Source organism: Lipophrys pholis (assembly GCF_963383615.2).
Source record: "Lipophrys pholis genome assembly, chromosome: 2".
Classification (NCBI taxonomy): Eukaryota; Metazoa; Chordata; class Actinopteri; order Blenniiformes; family Blenniidae; genus Lipophrys; species Lipophrys pholis.
Genome location: NC_137636.1, coordinates 2,741,563 through 2,761,485, shown reverse-complemented (window position 1 = coordinate 2,761,485; position 19,923 = coordinate 2,741,563). Strand labels below are relative to the sequence as shown.

Sequence of the window (19,923 nt, the reverse complement as noted above, 5' to 3'; positions counted from 1 at the left end):
ATGGCGAGTTTGAGGCGGATGTCATCTTTGATTTAACCTGGATTACATTTCCGTCAGATTAACAGTGTAGGAATCGTAACATCCGTCATCCTGCGTCTCGTTGTCAGACGATACGCTGGATATTTACAGTTTTCTTTATGTTCTTGTTACGTCGCTAAAACAAAAAGGAGGGAGCCTGATTGATTGAACCAAAACGTATTTATTAACATCAGGCAGATTGCTCAATGGAAATACCAAAACATTGATAAAATACATCCCAAAAAATACCTTAGGTGTAAGTTATTACACTGAAATCTGATTACTTATTTCCTAAAGAGAAATATACTAGATATTTTCCATGTTTACACTTTATATTCCGTATTGTAGATAAGAAAATGCTGAGATTTGATGATCGGCTGTTGTTTTGTTTTCTAATAATGCAAAACAGGGTCTGTTATTAAGTGATAGCTGATGTTCTTTATCAGAAATCAGAGCTTTGTGACAGGAAAATTCATTTTTCCTGCTCTGTAAGCCATTTATTTTGAGTTCGTCGTGAATTTATCAATGTCATAAGTTTTTTATACAATTCAAATATATATTCATGCTACTGTGAGTGAATTCTTGGTGTAGATCAGGGGTCTGTGGCTCTTTAGCCCTTCTGTAAATAAACATTTTATTGTATTTTATTTTACACATCAGAAGGACTCATGTCTTCGCTAACAAAGGGCATGAATAAAGGCACAATAACTAAATTGGGGGGAAAAACCACAAGAAATTAGAAAAACTATTTAATTAGCTTAAAAAAAAAAATCAAAAATAACAACAAATTCTTAAAGAAAAGAGTTTTTAAATTGGACGAAAAAAATGCTAATCTGCTTAATAAACAGTCAAAATAAAAAAGGTTGTCAATTTTTTTTACAAATTAGGTGAATTAGGTGCTAAAACAGCTGAAAAAGTAATAAGGAAACATAAAAAATTATCATATTTTCATTCTTTGAGCAGTAATTTCCAAATGTCGCAATATTCCCCACATTTTTTCCACATTCAAGTTCCGGCACGTGTGATATTTGGAAAAACTTTGCACGTCAAAAAAATGAGCAAGCAAAGTCAATCTATGTATGTTTTCATGAAGTACGTTACAAATTATAGTTACTTCTACAAGCTGGACTCACACACATTACTACATCCACATTAGTAGCATCCTAAATTGTAGCCTGAAACTACAATAATGCAGTTTTTCTGCAGATATTATAACCATGTATGATACTTGATGAGCTTTGTCGGCCTCATTTTAAAGATGAAACATGTTTGTGGCTCCAGTTATATTTGATTTGGTGTAAAATGATGGAAACACGTAAAGGTTACAGATGATCGGGCTCGGTGAAAGCTGACCTGCACCGTCCTGATGAAGGAATGACGTGTAAATATAATAGTATAACATAAACGTGAACATTGTGCGATCTCACGTTACAAATATGGAGAAAATTCCACAAAATAATCAAGTTTGATGGTTTTCTAATGATTTTTTTACTTTTATTTTTTAATATTCTTTCTCACGTTTTCCCACCAGTCCAAGTGCCTGGCCCCGCCCCCAACCTGCAGGCGGTCTCCAACACGCCAACGTCGGTCTTTCTCAGCTGGGACAAACCGCTCACCGGCAACGGGGAAATCCTCACCTACAAGTTGTACTACACAGACAAGGGCGTCGGCAACGAACAGGTGGGAGCAAAACTCACGTCTCGTGCATCAAAGGTCGAAAGATGAAAAACAGGCGTCGGCAGCTTCAAAATAAGAGTTTTTTCGGGGGGGACATATTCTGCTAATTATGGTTCAAATTGATCATCTTTAATCTCACATCAGCTCACAATATAAAGGTGCAAAGCGGCCCGCACCAGATATAAAAACAGAATGATTAAGAAACTCATGGGAGGGAAAAAAAATAAACACATTAAGATTCATGAAAATGAAAAGAAATTATCCAGATGGATGCAGATAAATTGAGTAAAAAGTCCCAGTGCTTTCAAACAAGCACATTTTTCCGGAGAGATTAAGTGACGAGCGTATTGTTTCTCACCTCGCAGAGTGTTGCATTCGTTTTATTGATGGTTTAATGAAGATGAAATAAATCAAGATGTCATGGGGAAACGTGCGCCGCGTGTTCTCGTCTGTCGACTCGCACTTCGCCTTGTGAGAGCAGAAGAGCTCGCGTGTCGCCGACGCCCCGCGATGGCAGGGTTCATTAGATAAAGTGAATATGACTGAATACTCCACTAATGCAAATTGTGATGAGGTAAGAGGATTCCTGCTCGTCTGCTGAGCCTCTTTATTCGCCTGCATTCCTGATTAATCATCTCACACAGAAATGCCTTGCGCTAAAGCACCGCAGATGTCCGGCGCAAGAAATGGAGCCCTAATTAGTGCACACATCGCACAAGCATCGGCCGATAGGGCAGCATTAAGGGTTAGGGTTAATTAGCGCATATATTGTCCGATGCCCAGAGCACTGGTCGAGGGTTACGTTAAGGGTTCGGCAGCGCTATCGATTGATCTTTGCGCAAATACCAGATCCAGTGTTGCCCGGTAGACCGCTCAAATGGCCCAAAAGCGCTTCATACAGGTACCGTTCTTCCGGGGTTTCCTCCGACTCCGTCGCAGGAGTGGAGGTTTGGAGGCGACCCCAGCGGTGGCGGCGTGCGAGCCAGTGAGGCATTAAAAAGCCTTTAATATGATAATGGGTGGAACGTCAGCCTTTTGCACCGGGTAATGATGCCTCAGCTCCCCGGAGACGGAGCCAGAGATGAGGTGAGAAAGGCAAGAGAGGAAAGAAAGAAAAGAAAAGAAGGGAGGAGAGGTCGAGAAAGTGGGAGAGATGCAGGAATATTAAAGGCTGCGGGGTTGAGCCGGGGGCGACACCACGCCGCCGGTCACCACCCGACCGGGGTTCACGGGGTCCGATCGGACCGGTCGGGAATCAAGATTAGATTTCCTCCGAGTCTCCTGCTTCTCACTCAAAATGTCAGCGGCAAAGAGCCAAATGCAAATCAGAGCGCGGTAATTGGGCGTGTGCCGGCGTGTGCAATTTGTACAGCAAGAAGTCCTAATCGCAGAAAGCATCATTTCTGTCTCGGTGGGAAAAACGACGCTCTTACACCGAATTACAAACAGAAATGTTCGTGTGATGAAGTGATGGGAGCCGACAGCACCATTTCTCCCCCCGCTCGTAGATGGTTCTCCGCTCTTAATTTCCTGCCAGTTTGTGCCAGCTTTAAAAGTTGCGGCTGCAGCAGGGTAGAATCCCACGAGCAATCAATGTGCTGGGTGGGCGTGAGGACGGGTAGAAACGGTGGATTTCACTGTTTAACTTAAATCTTCTGCCCATCCAGTGACTTTGTTTTCATGTTTACACTTGATAGTTCGTAGTCTCGATCAAAAGATGCTGAAGTTTGACAATCGGCTGTTGTTTATAATGCAAAAGAGGGTTTGTTATTGTGACGGGTGATTTTTTATTTTTTTTTACCAAAAATGTTTGTTATAAATTAAGAAAAAATACACTTTTCCTTCTCTATAAATCGTTTTTCATTACAAAAACAACCAACCACACCCACAACTTTGTGTTTCTGCCGATTCGTTTTAAAAACTGCCGTCTAAACGAGAAACTTTCCTGAAACAAAAACACACAAAAAACAACATTGCGTTCTCGCCCGTGGTGTCGACGGGCCTCAAGATCTGTAGTCACACTCCCCCGTGTTCCGCTGATAAAACCTGACGGTCTGCTTCCAATCCTGTCCTTCCCTCGCAGGACGTGGATGTGGACAGTCTGTCCTACACCCTGACGGGGCTGAAGAAGAACACCGAGTACAGCTTCCGTGTGGTGGCCAACAACAAGCACGGCCCGGGGGTTTCCACCGAGGACGTCACAGTCCGCACGCTCTCCGACGGTCAGTCGAACGACGCCACGGATATATATTCATAGATGTGTTTAAAGATGCATATGTACACTTAAACAGACTATAAATGACTGTGGTTGTGTTTTCTTCACAGTACCGAGCGCCCCGCCTCAGAACCTGACGCTGGAGGTCCAGAACTCAAAGGTAATAACAACACGACTCCGGCAGGTTCTCGGCTTTGGAGGGTCCCTCGCTGGTCAAGATTATTTCTTCCTGTTGCCTTATTGAAGAAGGCTTCGGTATCTGTTGCACACAGTCCTCAGATCATATCGGACGGATGCACAGCTCATGTAGCAGATTCACACACAGACGCTCCAACAGATCCGCCGCCCGCGGGCCGCGGCGCTGCTGCTGCTGCTGCTGCGTGTGATTATCAGTGTCAGGCCTGTGGACCCGGCTGGTTAAGAGGGTGTATGAACCCTCATCGATCTCCTCATCGGCGGGAGACTCTCCTGTCAGAAGGTTTTATCCTCAGTATCTCTCCATCTGGACTGAATCTGGTGTGGAGGCCTGCAGCTCACATCAGGGTGGATGCAGGGAGATAGAAGCCCAATCAAAATGAGACTCAAGAGAAATGCTGCTTGTGCGATTTAAGGCTTTCCTGCAGGTCAGTTCAGCAATGAAATGAAGAGTTGTCATATAAATACATGCAATGGATACCACTGAATTAAGAATAGAGAGGCCTGTTCATTGCTCTTTATTTGTTAAAATTATTCCAGATGTTGGAAAAAAAACAAAAATATATATATATATATATACTCTAATGCAAAACATATATGCAACAGGCACAAACGTTTCAACATGTATATACAAATGTCTTACATGATTTTATTTTTGTTATGATAACTTTTTATGAAGTAGATGCACTTTAAACTTTTAATTATTTAAAAAACACTTTGAAAAAAAATACAGGTTAAGATAACCTTAAATCTATCTTAAAGAAACCTAATCAAAATGTAAAAATGTCAGTTTAAATTGACGTCTGTTTGAATGTAATAATTATAATTGTGAAATAAGCTCCAGCATAAAACCAGAAGTGCAACAGATCCGACAGTTGCAGCTCTTTATGTGAAGACATGTCCGTCTGTCTTTTTGCTGCTCTGGCCTCTGAGATGAGCTCAATCCGTTCAGAAGCTTCAGGATTGGATTAAAAAGCTTAAACACGGATGTCTTCTGATTTGAAGGGGTGGAGTCGGCGCTTGTTTGAGGACAGCACCACCCTGGAAACAACACACCTGATTGGTTAGCGAGTTTAGAGGCGGGAGGATAAATAAGATTTACTCGTCAGAAGGTCTTTTATCAAGATTGAATTTCTCTTCAGATGTGAGATAACTGGATGAGACTTGCTGCAGCTCTCTCTTTTTAAGTTTCATTGTTAAATTGGATTTATTACAGTTAAGCTCAGTGTAGTTGCGGTGTGACACTCGTGATTAGACGAGGCTGCTGAGGAGGCTGCTGGCTTCACAACAGGCTGCTGATTATAAAGGAGCCCCGGCTGCCTATCATTTCAGCCATTTGATCTTCAAACGCCGGATCTGTCGGCCTGTTTATTGCATATTTCCACCCGAGCCGCGGATTAAATTTTACAAAAGCTGTTTCTGGCGCAGGACATGAGAGACTGCACCAGCAGAAGAGGAGATCGCGGCGGAGGGCTGGACCTCAGGGTTGTGCATATCGAGTACAAAAACCTGCGGCCGCCACTTTTCAGCCCTTCGCCGGTCGATGCAGAGCCGAAAGAAAAAGGGAAAAAAAAAAAAAAAACGAACTGACAATCCTATCACACACTCACAGCTTGAGTGAGGGCTCGCCACCCGTGCTGAGGGATCCTCAGTGGAGATTTGTGCCGAGGAAAACAGGCTGGTGCTAATTTTAAAGGTAAAAAACAGAGGGAAGGGGTTGTGGAGCGAACGGAGGGGATGCAGACAGAGCAAACATCTGGCTTTCATCCCCCCCGACAGGACCGGAATTACTCATCTCCTCTTTTCTGTTTGTTGTTATTGTGTTTAATTCTGAATGTAAACAGCCATTAAGACAATCATTGTGCTACGAGGATATAGATATGAGGCATTTATGCAATTAGCAGCTCAATACGCTCAGCCAAACGGGACCGCGAGATGAATAATCAGCATTCGCTTCATGCTCTCCTGTTTCCTGTTCGGGTGTCGTCGAGCTGAGGCTCACATCTCTCACCTGCGAGGAAGTTTGGAAGTCGCATTTTCACGAGCTGCTTTTTCTCCTTTTAATTTTCCAAAGTCAGTTCAAGTGCTCTTATTAATTAGAGAGGAAAAATAAAGAAATGGAACCAAACTGAACGTGTTTAAGGCGCCGTTCACACCACAAAGTGGAAAATGTAAAATGTTTATAAGACAGCCGGTGCTCAGAGCCTGAAAATTAAACTGCTCCCAAGCCGGAACTTTCAGAAAACACTCGGTGGCCTTTGCAGACCGGGGGTCCTCAACCACCAGGCTGTGAACCGGTACCGGTCCGAGGATCATTTGGTACCGGGCTGCAAAGAGGAAATAAAATGTTCCATTTTGAAAATGTACGTTCACATTTTTGTTAATCTGCATTGAGGGTTGAGCAGCACACGTGAACCCCGCCCTCCGTACAAGTCCTCAGACTTCTGTGCTTCAGTGAGGGAAGAGTTAATGAACTCGTCTCCCTCGCTGAGCCGACTCCCACCTCCCGGAGGCGGCGAGCAGCAGCACTGAGTCTCTGCAGGCGTCAGCTGACCACACACCTCAGTCATCAGGATACCTTCCCACCGGGGGGTGGGGAGGTGAGGCGCCGCCTCCCGGACCCTGATTCCACCCTCACAGCTGCGAGCCTCGAATTAGACGCTTGTGCTCAACATGACACTTAGTTTTGTCTGACTTACCCCCCCCCCCCCCCCCCCCCCCCCCGTGCAGAGTATCATGCTCCGGTGGCAGCCCCCGCCTCTCAGTGGACAGAACGGCGAGATCACCGGCTACAAGATCCGGTACCGGAAAGGACCGCGGAGGAGCGAGACGGCGGAGACCACGGGAGGCACTCAGCTTGTCAAGCTCATCGATGGTAAGAACGTTTCACTCTGGTTTCTAAGTTACATGATCTGCTGCTGGAAATGGAAACGGAGGACTGTTGTTGTATTTTGGTTGTCTGTTTACACGACAACGGTACTTGGAGCCTGAAAACGCAACTTTCCGAAAAACAGCTCCCAAGGAGGAACTTTTTGAAAAAGCCCAAAACGAAAATGTAATGAAATGTGTGGTTTCATTACAAACACAACCAACAGCGCCAACTTGTGGCCTGGCATTAGTACATTATTTTCAGTGATTCTGTCCTTTGCTGTGTAAATGTGAAACTTTTTTAAAACTCAAACGACATATTTTCGCTGAAACGGGTTCATCTCTTCGTGTCCTGTTGATGTTATTATGAGCATAGAAGGTTCATATTTGAACCTTCTCAGCTCCCGTACGACAGACAGAAATGATTCCCTGTGTTCTGTCTGCCGTGGTTCATTTCTGCTCACTAAACATTAAATATGCGTTGGTAAACCGGCATAAAAAAAATATCCACTCCCGGGAGAAATGGAAAGAAATTCAGGTTATCTTTTTATAGATCTGATAATTCAAGCAGTGGTAAATGTTAACGTGTTGAACTTTTGCAGCTTTGCTTTCATCTAATCTTCTGCCTGTTTACATTATTGATATTCTCTGTATCACTCGGCTCCAAATGTAAAATGTGTTATTTTTATTATTGCTATCGTAAGCAATCGCAGCAGAGGCGGCGACACGCTGGTGTTTGCGGGGTATGACTGCGTCTGTGTCCTCAATATGTCTGCCGGTGTTTTCCGACCGGTTCCCAGCCGTCCACATGGATCACAGTCTGACTTTATAGGGACATAAAGCAACAGAGCCGCAGTGATTGACTGTTTGAGCTGCGACGCCTCCACAGGATAATATTCAATACACCCGATTGAATTCATCTCTTTAACTGCAGACTGTTAACCCTTTCACATCCTGTCGGTGAAATAAAAGCATCCTGGATGGAGTAGCTCCACGCTCACACAAACAAACTTTGTGTTTTCTGAGTGACGTCAGGAACAAATAGGAGGAGGGAGGGAGGGAGGGAGGGAGGGAGGGAGGGAGGGAGGGAGGGAGGGAGGGAGGGAGGGAGGGAAGGAAGGAAGGAAGGAAGGAAGGAAGGAAGGAAGGAAGGAAGGAAGGAAGGAAGGAAGGAAGGAAGGAAGGAAGGAAGGAAGGAAGGAAGGAAGGAAGGAAGGAAGGAAGGAAGGGAGGAAGGAAGGGAGGGAGGAAGGGAGGGAGGAAGGGAGGGAGGAAGGAAGGAAGGAAGGAAAGAAAGAAGGAAAGCAAAGAAATCATCCTTCCTTCTTCTCTTTCTTTGCCTTCCTCTCTTCCTTCCTTCCTTCCTTCCTTCCTTCTTTCCTTCCTTCCTTCCTCTCTTCCTTCCTGGGAAAGAAGGAAACGTCATTGTTTCTCCGCACAGGAAAGTAAATCAGGCAGGTGAACGGTAACCATGGAAACGTAACTTTGATCAGGACTCTTTAAAAAACAAACCTGGAGTCTTCCGGATGTAGACGCCGACTCCTCCAACTAAATGTGTAACCATGTCCTGCTCTCTAGATCTTTTTGTGATAGAAAATCCAACCCAATAACTTTCTATAAATAAATAAAGTTCAGTTGTTTACCCCGGAGCTGAACCCTTCCAAGTAGACTAGAAGCAGCTGGGTTCCACGTGGACTTTTTAAATTCTACAAACCAGACACAGATTTCTGTACCGTGAATTGATTTAACCTAGAAAGTGATAGGTTTCATTCCCTCGTATCAACTTTATGTTAAATTGTGACGCCTCAGAGAGATATTACATAAAACCTTTTAAGCGATCAGACTCCCATTTCATCTCCGCAGGATGTTCCTCGGGCGCCGTCTGACAGGCTGCAATATTCAAAATCCTCGTCTGGAGAGTGGAAGCGTGTCCGACTTGTTTGTCTGTTTATTTACCCGCGCACGTGAATTTCATCTAAACGCTTTGAGAAGCGCAGCTACACGTCTTACTGTACCCCGACATTACCCGCCGCCGCCGTCTAAATATGCGCAGTATCACCGCGGAGACGCGGCAGCGATGATTAATATTAGATGTTGTCTCAGCAACTTTCAAGTGGCCCCGGCCCCCACGCTGCGAGCGGCATCAAAGAGAATACACACTTAAAAGTTGATTTTCCAGAAGATTCTTGGGGGTGAAACAGAGGGGTGTTTGTTGGTTCAAAAGCGTTTAGAAGAAGATGTTGTAGCCTCGGAGGCACGGATGGTTAGGCAGTCTTCAGAAGCCACCCCCAAGGGTGGCCCAGAATACTGGGTACAGAGAGAAGAGACTGCAGGAGGAGCATGTAGCGTGCAAATGGGACAATACGACGATGATGAAAAATTTTACAGCCAATTAATACAGCAACACATCATTTGTCAGCGGGCGACTTCGCTCTCTTCTGAATACCAAAGCCGGCACCCAGCGGTGATGCAGCTCTTTCTGAAGGAGATATAGCTTTAAAATATGAATAAGCTGCGGCTCCAAATATTTCTTTCGGCCCTTTTTTTAGCTCCCCCAGTGTTTCACTTTTCTGTGCAACCTGCTGTTCCAGACTCCATCCATCCTCGACACTCAGCTCACTGGCAGTGGATGGAGTGGGGGCAGGTCGGCACAGGGACAAAACACACTCTCATTCACACCCACGGGAAGTTCAGAGGTCTAATGTGACCTCACATGAATGTTTTGTTAGAGGAATGATGTCGAGAAAAAACCAGGCAGAACATGCAAACTCCAAACAGGAAGGCCTGTTGTAATCAATAACGGAGTATGTTTGGCCATTCTCAATATAATTAAACCAGTAATGTAATAACATGGATTTTTTTTAATATAAATCTATAAAGAGTAGCAGACACAACACGACACTGAGACCCGAGCTGAGATATCAGTGATGCTGTGATGAACGCCAGCTACAAACTCCCAGACGTTATTAGGACATTTCACCGTATTAATGTTTCATTAAATTTGGCTTTATGTTGAGATTAGTGTCTTTTTTTAATCGGCGATTGTTTGGTTTTGTGAAATTATAGACATTTTCATCACGTTATGCACTGCGGCACAACAGCAAAGAGAAAGTCTAAAGTTTGAATTCAAAGGTTATTATGGCTCTTATTTTCCTGGTCTGGCGCCTCGGAATGGAACTGGGCTGAATGTGGCGCCCGTTTGATTGTTATTCTCACCGACTCTCAACTATTAAACTACCAAGTTCCAGCAGAATATAACCGGGGAGTCATGACGCTGGAGTGTCGCCGTTGTTCTTATCCACCGACTCACGCCTCTGCTATTTACTACCTTTTACTTACTTTTAGGCGCGCACGCCACCAGTTGCTCGTTTCCGCCTCGGCACTCTGCCTCCCTGCTGTTACATCTTATTAGTTCATATTAATGTTTGGGTTTTTTTTTTTTTCTTACTCAAACTTCTTAATCAATAAGAAATCTCAGTCACTTTCATGATATTGAGAGGAAAATAAAGTTAATTGCGCCGCAGCAGCTTTCAGTCGACTCATAGATTTTCTCCTTAAGCCTGTGGAACACTTTAAAAAGTGCGAGCTGTCAGACTATTTACTGGGTCTGAAATCTTCGCCGAGCGGCGCACTGAATCACTGGAGAAAATTAAGCCGTGGAGAGATTGTGGAGGAGTTTTTTCCCAGCCGCTGAGGTTGAAGTACTCAGACTCCGGTTGTGCTGTTCGCCGTGTGCAGGTCTGGAGCGCGGGACCGAGTACTCCTTCAGGGTGTCGGCCATCACGGTGAACGGGACGGGACCGGCCACCGAGTGGACCACGGCCGAGACGTTCGAGAGCGACCTGGACGGTACAAAACACACATTTCACACATGCATGGGAAAGAACAATGTATTAAAATGATTAAAAATGCACAGTATTGTTTTACATGAATATTCCAATACTTTTGTCCTCTCGACTTCATCTTTTCGGTAAAATATGCCCGCTCAGCGTTATTGTTTCTTGCCGCTGTCTGTCCAGAGTCACGCGTCCCGGACCAGCCCAGCTCTCTGCACGTCCGGCCCCTGGTCAACAGCATCGTGGTCAGCTGGACGCCGCCGGAGAACCAGGACATCGTGGTGCGCGGCTACACCATCGGCTACGGCATCGGCAGTCCCCACGCTCAGACCATCAAGGTGGACTACAAGCAGCGCTACTACACCATCGAAAACCTCGGTGAGGATCAGAATGTGTAGAAAGCATGAAAACCTTTCATGCATAAATTCCATTTAATTTCCCTTTTTTTCACCTAAATAATGGAAGATCTCAGCTGATGTGTCGGATCATAATCAAATATCCATTCGACCTGTTTACTCATTTGTCTTTTTGCCCGAAAGTAAAAGGTTGACATTTAATCTATTATCATATTTAACAATATAAATTATATTTTCGTTGTAAACTGAATTTAATGACTTACGTACAAACACCATGAAAAGGTTGATTTGTCCCCCTCAGTGAGTATTTAGTAAATTAATGAGATCTTCTCCGCCAGCCGCCCGAGCCGCTGATCACACAGATTGGTCTTAATGGAGACACAATAATTAAAGGTCATAATATTGGAATAAAAACAAAGTGGGTCCACTCGTTTTTTTTCACCGACTTGCTGTCATCAAACCAAACATCAGCTCCGGGTTTTACCTCATTAAAACGGCTCGTATGTTTTTTTACGAGTCTGTTTAGCATCCAACTAACCTTTTTGAGGAAATTACACAAATTGTTTTCTGTAATAATTTCATAATCGCAGAGGAGCCAAACCCAATTGTTTTCTAATTAGAATGGACGGTAGTTTTAGTGTTGGTGGATTTGCTTTGTGAATATTCTGTGAAGTGATGGCAGCTTTAAAAGAAAAAAAAGAAATGAATTCGTTGATTCAATGTCTGGAGAGAAGAATGTGCCGAGTCACTGTGTGTCACAAGAGGGACCGGAAAAAAAGAAAAATTTAAATCTAAAGGTTTTTATTTTACCGGTCCGACCCACTGCATGTGGCCCATGAACTAAAGTGTATAAGACGCATGTTTTTGAGAACATAACTTATCTTCATGTCTCTGCAGTGTGCGTATATATATATATATATATAGATATAGATATAGATATAGATAGATAGATAGATAGATAGATAGATAGATAGATAGATAGATAGATAGATAGATAGATAGATAGATAGATAGATAGATATAGAGATATATATATATATATATATCTCTGTATATATAGATATAGAGAGATAGATAGATAGATAGATAGATATAGAGAGATATATATATATATATATATCTCTGTATATAGAGAGATAGATAGATAGATAGATAGATAGATAGATAGATAGATAGATAGATAGATAGATATAAAATGCTGTAATGAGCCAAGAAAAGCCACCTGAGAATGAATGGTAGTCAATGAGAAGTTCTCCAGGTGTGATTTGGGTTTCACATTGGCTCAATGTGGATGAAAGTACCTGTTTGTATATATCATTTGTACATTTGTTAGATATAGACTGAAAATAAGCTTGGATGTTTTATTCAGTCACTGTGGAGATAAATCTATCATGGCAGACGTTGCCTGATTGCTTCATGTTGTACACACTCTTTATGAACTCAGAAATGGTCGTAAATCTCTTGATTTTAAGGAGATTGATAGAAAACACTGACTTAATCAAGTAAAAGTTCTAAGTCTTCTTCATTGTTTAAACGTCAAATGACACATCTGCTGCCAAGAGAGCTGGACTTGTATCATTTAGAAAGATTGATCCGTCACTTTGGACGTGGATTTTTGCAAGAAAACAAACTAATAATGAACATTATGCTATGCAAATCTCCAGAAGAGACTGAAAGAACCAGAATAAATATACAGAATAGTAAATATTCTTCCCAATTGCTTTGCAATAAAATATGACCACCACCAATCTGCTCCAGTAATCAGAGAAACTGGGAGGGATCTCAGAGGGAATTACGATATTATCTGAGGGAAAATGAGAGACTTGGGCCAAAGGACTTGTTGCAAAATACCTATATGTGCATAATTAAAGCTTTCATTACAATCACAGTAAGAGGAGTGATCGCATTCAAATACTCGCTCGCCTAATACTGCAATTATGAGTCGAGAGTCTCGAGAGTTTGGGCGTGATTGGATGGCTGCATCATTTTATCCCCCTCTCTCTCTCTCTCTCTCTCTCTCTCTCTCTCTCTCTCTCTCTCTCTCCTCACAGATCCCAGCTCGCACTACGTGATCACACTGAAGGCCTTCAATAACCTGGGCGAGGGGATCCCCGTGTACGAGAGCGCCATCACGAGACCGCAGTCCGGTAGGAGCATCACACATCAGCATCGCAGCGTCCTTCCACACCGAAATCCTGTTTATAGTGTCCCGTTGTCAACACACACACACACACACACACACACACACACACACACACACACACACACACACACACACACACCGCGTGGCTCCAGTGAAGAAAGAAGAGTGACATTTATCTCTGCTCTGTCTAACCTGACATCATTATCCGACAGAACGTGTCTCCGGCACACGACTCAGAAGAAAATGGGTCATCAGGGCGTCTCGGCGCCGTAATTAGCTCGCCGCCTTCATGGCCCCCCCAAATACTCAGGCCTCTTTTTAATCAAATCAAACCCTCAGATTCTCCTCCTACATTACTCGTCCCAATATTACAATGCAGGGAATAGGCTCATCGTATATTGGAAAAGATATTTTATCCTGAAATGCTGTCAAACTTAACGGCAAAGGCCACCGGAGGGATGATTTACTGCGAGACGCAATCATTTGGAAGCTGCACACCGGAGAGCCGTTGGTGTCAAGTGTTTCAGGACCGACTGTGAGAGATGCTTTAAAAAATCTTTATAGTCGTGATTTAATGTCGGGAGTTTGGGATTTCTTTTTTTCAGGCGTCAGTATTCAGACAACTGTTGTCATTCTATTACGGCCTTGTGGATCTCACAATTTACTGCCAGTCACTGTTGAAATGTCAAAAAATGAATCAAAGCGCGGAGAAGTTTTAATGAACAAACCCTAATCTATAAGACATCATGCTGGAAAAGATATGAAAATATATAAAACGTTGTTGTTATATCCTATTAAAGCTATCCAGAATTGTTTAAGCTTCAGGCCACATTTACATGACATTTCACGTTAAAACGCATCGTTTTAACATTTTAACTTGTTGAAAATGGAAACACTGAAGACAGTGTAGTTAGCGTGCCAGGCCATGAGGTGGCACTGTTGATAAGCGTATCGTTCTCTGTACACATGTGTGGTTTCATTACAACAACAACCAGCAGCACCCCCTAGTGGCCTGACATGTTAACTACCTCATTTTCAGCGTTCTTGCAAACATAACTTTCGTGTAAAAATGTTCTGAAACAAAAACTTAAAGTTCTTATATAACAGGGTCTAAGACTCTGATATTAGGTGAACATGCAGTAAATATAAACACTAATGGCAGAATTTTGCACAATTTCTATGAATTAATCACGCTTTTCTGTCATATTTGAAATTCTGTCGCTTTGAGTTTGCAGAGTCACATAATTAATCCCAGTTTATCCCGTTCAGGAAGATATTTTCTGCAGCTTTGTTCTAGACTGTAGAATTACAAAGTTCTCATTTTGTCTAAACATGTCGAGCAAAATGCAGCAGCCGGATCCCGATGAGAGGAGCGTGACACCCAGAGAACTTATTTCCTCACATCTCAAGCCGGTTTGAGAAATCTGCAAAGATGTCATGCGGTTTCATGGTTGTTGGTTTTTTTTGTTGTTGTTGTTGTTTTTTTTGTTTTTTTTACACCTTCAAAATTCCTGCGACACATTTGTGAGGCTAAACTGTGACACCCCGCCAACGTTTCGAGATGTTTCGTTAACCCCTGCGCTGTCTGTGACAGCTCAATAATGCGGCGTCTTTCTCAATTAGAAGCAGGAGTCGCGTCTCTTATCCGCGGCGCTCGACAAATGATCTGGGAGTGCGGAGTTGTTGCCAGTTCAGACGGCAAGCTCTTTGAGTTCACACTGATTCTGTGACAGTGTCAGAAGACGAGCAGCCCCGCGCTCCCCGGGGTTTCTCCGAATGTGGGCTGCGCCCGCCCGCCTCGCCACCGCCTCCTCTCACACGCTGCCTTCCCGCCTCACCGCTCAGCCTTGATCACCCCGGTTTGTCTGGAGCTGGAGAGAGGGGTGGGATGCGGGATGGCACGAATCACGTCAACACGCTTGGAGGGGGGGGGGCGGGGGGTGGAAGACGAGTGTGTGTGTGCGAACACACACCCGCATACTGTCAGACGGTACACCCCTCTCTATGTAGCTTCCTCACACACACACACACACACACACACACACACACAGGCAGACCCCCTGTGGTGGCTTTGGCAACCCTTCGTCAGATCCAAACGTTTCCTCTCAAAGCAGAACCAAAGCCCACCATCATCGTCTGCTGCTGAATCCTCGGGGGCGCGTTCCCTTCCTGCCAGTTTGTTCAAGTCGGGATTAAAAAGACGAGCTGACCTACATAGTACTTTTTACTTTTGGAAAAAAAAAAAAGAAAGAAAGAAAGAAACTTGGTGAACTTGGGTTGAGAGAGAGCTCGGCTGAATACTTTATAATAACATGACGTCTTAACTGAGAAGCAGGAAATGAAATGTTTCACCTCGATCTATTGTTTGAAAAAAAGAATCTGAGGGCAAGTCAGCCTCTCTCCTGCACATTATTCTCCTCATAAATACTGAAGGCTGGGTAAAGCAATGCAGCTCTTAAACCTTTAAAAAACCACATGAATGCTAGGATCTTCAGAACACACACACACACACACACACACACACACACACACACACACACACACACACACACACACACACACACACACTGACTCGGTCTTGGGAATATAATGAGGGCAGCTCTGTACAAAGAGGTGTGAAATGGAGCGAGGCGGAGAGTGGAGAACCAACAAGTGGTGGAGGAGGGCGAGTCATCATGGGTGACCGACCAAAGCTTTCTCTCCAGTCGCGGCTGGAGTCCGGACGGAGCCGGGAGCAGTCAAACTAGAAGCCGGCGGGACATCTTGAAGCGTTTATCCCTCGATATGTTGGCCAGAAGCCTGATGGAGCCTGATGGAGCCTGATGGAGCCTGATGGAGCCTGATGGAGCCTGGTGGAGCCTGGTGGAGCCTGGTGGAGCCTGATGGAGCCTGGTGGAGCCTGGTGGAGCCTGGTGGAGCCCGGATTCCTTTCTTCCCACTAACACAAACTCACGAGAACAGGAACTTAAAGAAATACACAAGGCTGAGGCTGTTTTCATCATCAGTCAACCTGTAAATATAATTTACATTCTCGGCCCCCTTGTGTGAGTTCTAGTCCCCAGGACGTCACGGACCGCAGGTTGGAAACCACCTCGCCATCCAATTAATTGACTAATTTCCTTCTTTCTAAACGTTAGAAAAAGTGGCCTCGTGTGGCGAGGTGACAGTAGAAAAACTCAGACCCGTAATGCACAACAGCAGCAACAACAGAGAACAATTGATCTTTTCAAACCCAACTGGAGGGGTTTTTCTTTCTTTTTTTTCGCCCGTCTCCTGGAGAAACGCACAAGTGACGCATGTTAGTCATTATGTGTTGCCGATTCAAAGCGGAGAAGATCAAGCTCGGCTTCCTCGCCACCAGATTTCAGCGAACGCCTTGGAGCTGCAGAAGAGACGCAGACGGAAGGTTCCCGCCGCCGCTCGTCTGCGACCCTCCTCTCCTCTCCGCCCGCAGGCTCCACGCCAACCTCAAGCCCCAATTCTCTGTTCAACAGTTTTCAAGGACGACATGCACCTCGTCGCCCCGTGGAGAGGGGAGCGTAGCCGGGCCTGTAATGTTTATCCACTCTGCAGTGAAAAAGCTCCGCGTAAACGTTTGTGAACATGTTGTGTTGCCTCTTTCTGAAAAGACTGGGTCAGCGTATTAATATGGTTATGAACCGCTGACTGGGGGATTGATCTGCTTCCACTCTAGTTTTCCATTTACTGTTATCTTTTCTTATGAATAGACTCTCACTTCCTCTCTTTCTGTAGTAACTGTTTATAGAAACTACATCTCTGTACAGTAGCTCCTACATAGCAGCCGAGTCTGTAGATGGTAGAGGTCAGTGTCTGTTTTTCTAATAGAATCTTCTCTCTCTTTCTTCTCACCCCTTCCCAATCCCCCCCCATGTTGCACTCTACATCCCCCCTCCCCCCTTCATTGCAATCAACTCTTATTTTTAACACATTAACCGTTCTTTTCTCTTCTCCATCCAATCCCTGCATCCTGGTTTGTTTGTTGTTTTTTATTTTTTTTGGCTCCACTTGTCTGGTCCGCCACGCCACGCTTTCCCGTTGTGTTTTAATTTTGACCATTTTAATTTGTGTGCATGCATGCGGGTTTACCACCTGACGTGCAGACCCCATAGACCCTGATGTTGACCTGTACGAACTCTTCCATGCTCCATACACCCCAGTACCAGACCCCACTCCCATGATGCCTCCCGTGGGCGTTCAGGCCTCTGTGCTGAGCCACGACACCATCAAGGTGACCTGGGCCGACAACTCGCTGCCCAAGAACCAAAAGATCACAGATAACCGCTACTACACCGTGCGATGGAAAACCAACATCCCCGCCAACACCAAAGTCAAGGTAAGACAGCCTTCTACACATTCTCTGAGTTATATCGGTTAATATCTTGTCGGTCAGCTTTGTGCCGCCTGAAACAAACAAAATGTAAAGACATCTCAGTCTGTGGCCACGGAATAATAGCTCGAGCCCACGAAGTGGTAATTTTAGGCCATGAAATAGTAATCTGAGGCCATGACATAGTAATCTGTGGCCATGAAATAGTAATCTGTGGCCAGGAAATAATAACTTGTGGCCAGGAAATACTACAATTAGACCCAAAAATTTTAATTTTAGGCCACAAAATTCTAATCTGCGACCAGGAAATACTGCAATGTGGCCATGAAGTAGTAGTTTGAGTGCTCATATTTTTTTGTGTTTACGACATGGTGATTTGAATCCACAAAACGGGAATTCCATTGTTATGCGATATGTTTTCGCTGTGCACACGAGAAAAAGTTGTGTTTTCAGTGCATTGTTGTGTAAACTGGGAAACCCAAAGCTTCAGCTTCATTTGAAACGCTGTGGTGTAGACGGGGCCTAATGCTGAATAAATGAACCACCACATTCTCACTAGTTCACGGCTTTGCATTTTAGGAGCACTTCTGATAGTTACTGTCCACAACAGGCCAGGAGGACCTGACGTAAGCTGCAGGTTTGCTCCGACCCCGCGTGCACACAGGATCCCTGCTGTCAGCGTTATTCACGCCTCCTGTCACTGGTCATAATGTTACGGCTGATCCACGTCTGTGTGTCAAATCAAGTTTGTGTTGATTTTTTATGTTGCCACAAAACGAACTGCAGCTTTTTTTTAAATCTGCAATAAGTAAAAGCTCATTTATCTTTCTCGCCACCTTTCAGCTCCTTTAACTTATTTTCCACTCTGAGTAATTCACTCAGTAACGACCCGAAATCTGTGAAACTGTGATGAAACGTCAGCGACTCGCCTTCATTTAATGCAGCGCCGTGGCGGTGTATTGGGTCCACAGTGGGGCTTTGCTCATCGCTTCGGGCCTTCACTTAGCAGAGAGATGTATTGATGTGCTGGAAATAAAAGGCTATTGTCATACGAGGGGTGTATAACAGCGTATTCCCACCGCAGCTCCGGAGCTCAAGGCCAGCGTGAGGCTGGGATTTGGATTTGTAGCAGAGAAACAGGCGATTTTAATTCAGTGCCACAAAAAAATAAATAGATAAATAAACTCTCCTCGTGCTCTTTTTTTCAAAACTGCTGCACTTCGACTGAGTGTTTATCTCACTTGAAGCTGAAGATTGTGGTAAGAAGTATTGGTGATATGAAGCATTGTTACGGCTGTATTTCTTTACAATACAGTCCAAGAGTTCTTCCTTCTTGGCATTTGTCGCTGGAATCAGATTTTTATGGTGTGCAGCGTGAAAATATCAGGCAGCCATTTCCCGTGTAAATATTTGGACTTGATGTGAGGGTGGAGGATTGTAGTGTGATTACTCTGTGGAGACTTTGCTTTAGATTTCCTTCACAGTCGAAGCTGCAGGAAACACACTGGGTTTTCCACTGGAGGTGTAACACAAGAAAAAGTTTCTGCTGTTTTCACGGAGACGGAGTCGGAGCGTTTTCAAAAAGTTGCGCTTTCAGTGACTCCGTTGTCGTGGAAACTCACGTCCAAAACGCTAATAAACTTTTTCATTTGTGCTTGAAAACGGAGTTCTAAACTCATTTTCATGAGAGGCTGCATCAGGCGCACTTTTTTTAAAAGCTGGTTGCTCATGCAACTGAATAAATAGCGACATACATCTCAAAATATATCTGTACATACTGTACCATCTGTGACCACCGGATGTCTCTGAATGCTGCTGGTATTGCTTTTTACTTAAGAAACAAACAAAAAAAAAGCAAAAAGAAGAAAAGCTACCCATCAGAATATAAACTAACATGATAAAATATGCAAAAGAAAATGGAAACAGAGCATTATAATTATTCAGAGGATTATTAATGGTGCAGTTACATTATATTATCTTGATTAATTTATGTTTTTTTTATTGATTGCACATTTTTCCCCACATCCGTCCCCCTCCTCTTTTTCTTCTTACTTTCTAAATGTTTCCCCTTTTGCTTCTTCGCTTCCACTTCATCATCCTCTTCCTCTTCCTCTTCCTCTTCCTCTTCTTGTTTTTGTTCTTTTCTGTTGTTTTTCCTGCTTTTCCTCTTTCTTCTCTCCTCACTATTCATAGTAATCTCGTGCAAAAACAACATGTGTAGTGAGTTATGATGCTCCCATGTCGCCCAATGATAGAAAGAAGTGTGT

The 19,923-nt window shown here is 44.0% G+C and overlaps 1 protein-coding gene across 1 annotated transcript in view; it reads left to right on the top strand.

Annotated features, from left to right (window-relative positions):
- neo1a (neogenin 1a) overlaps window positions 1-19,923 on the top strand; it is a 220,984-nt gene that overhangs the window by 186,230 nt on the left and 14,831 nt on the right. Inside the window, exons 10-17 of the mRNA XM_080458855.1 lie at window positions 1,550-1,698; window positions 3,779-3,917; window positions 4,021-4,070; window positions 6,836-6,980; window positions 10,712-10,822; window positions 10,993-11,187; window positions 13,217-13,312; window positions 17,430-17,662. Coding sequence (XP_080314981.1) covers window positions 1,550-1,698; window positions 3,779-3,917; window positions 4,021-4,070; window positions 6,836-6,980; window positions 10,712-10,822; window positions 10,993-11,187; window positions 13,217-13,312; window positions 17,430-17,662 — 1,118 coding nt within the window. The remainder of the gene's footprint in view (window positions 1-1,549; window positions 1,699-3,778; window positions 3,918-4,020; window positions 4,071-6,835; window positions 6,981-10,711; window positions 10,823-10,992; window positions 11,188-13,216; window positions 13,313-17,429; window positions 17,663-19,923) is intronic.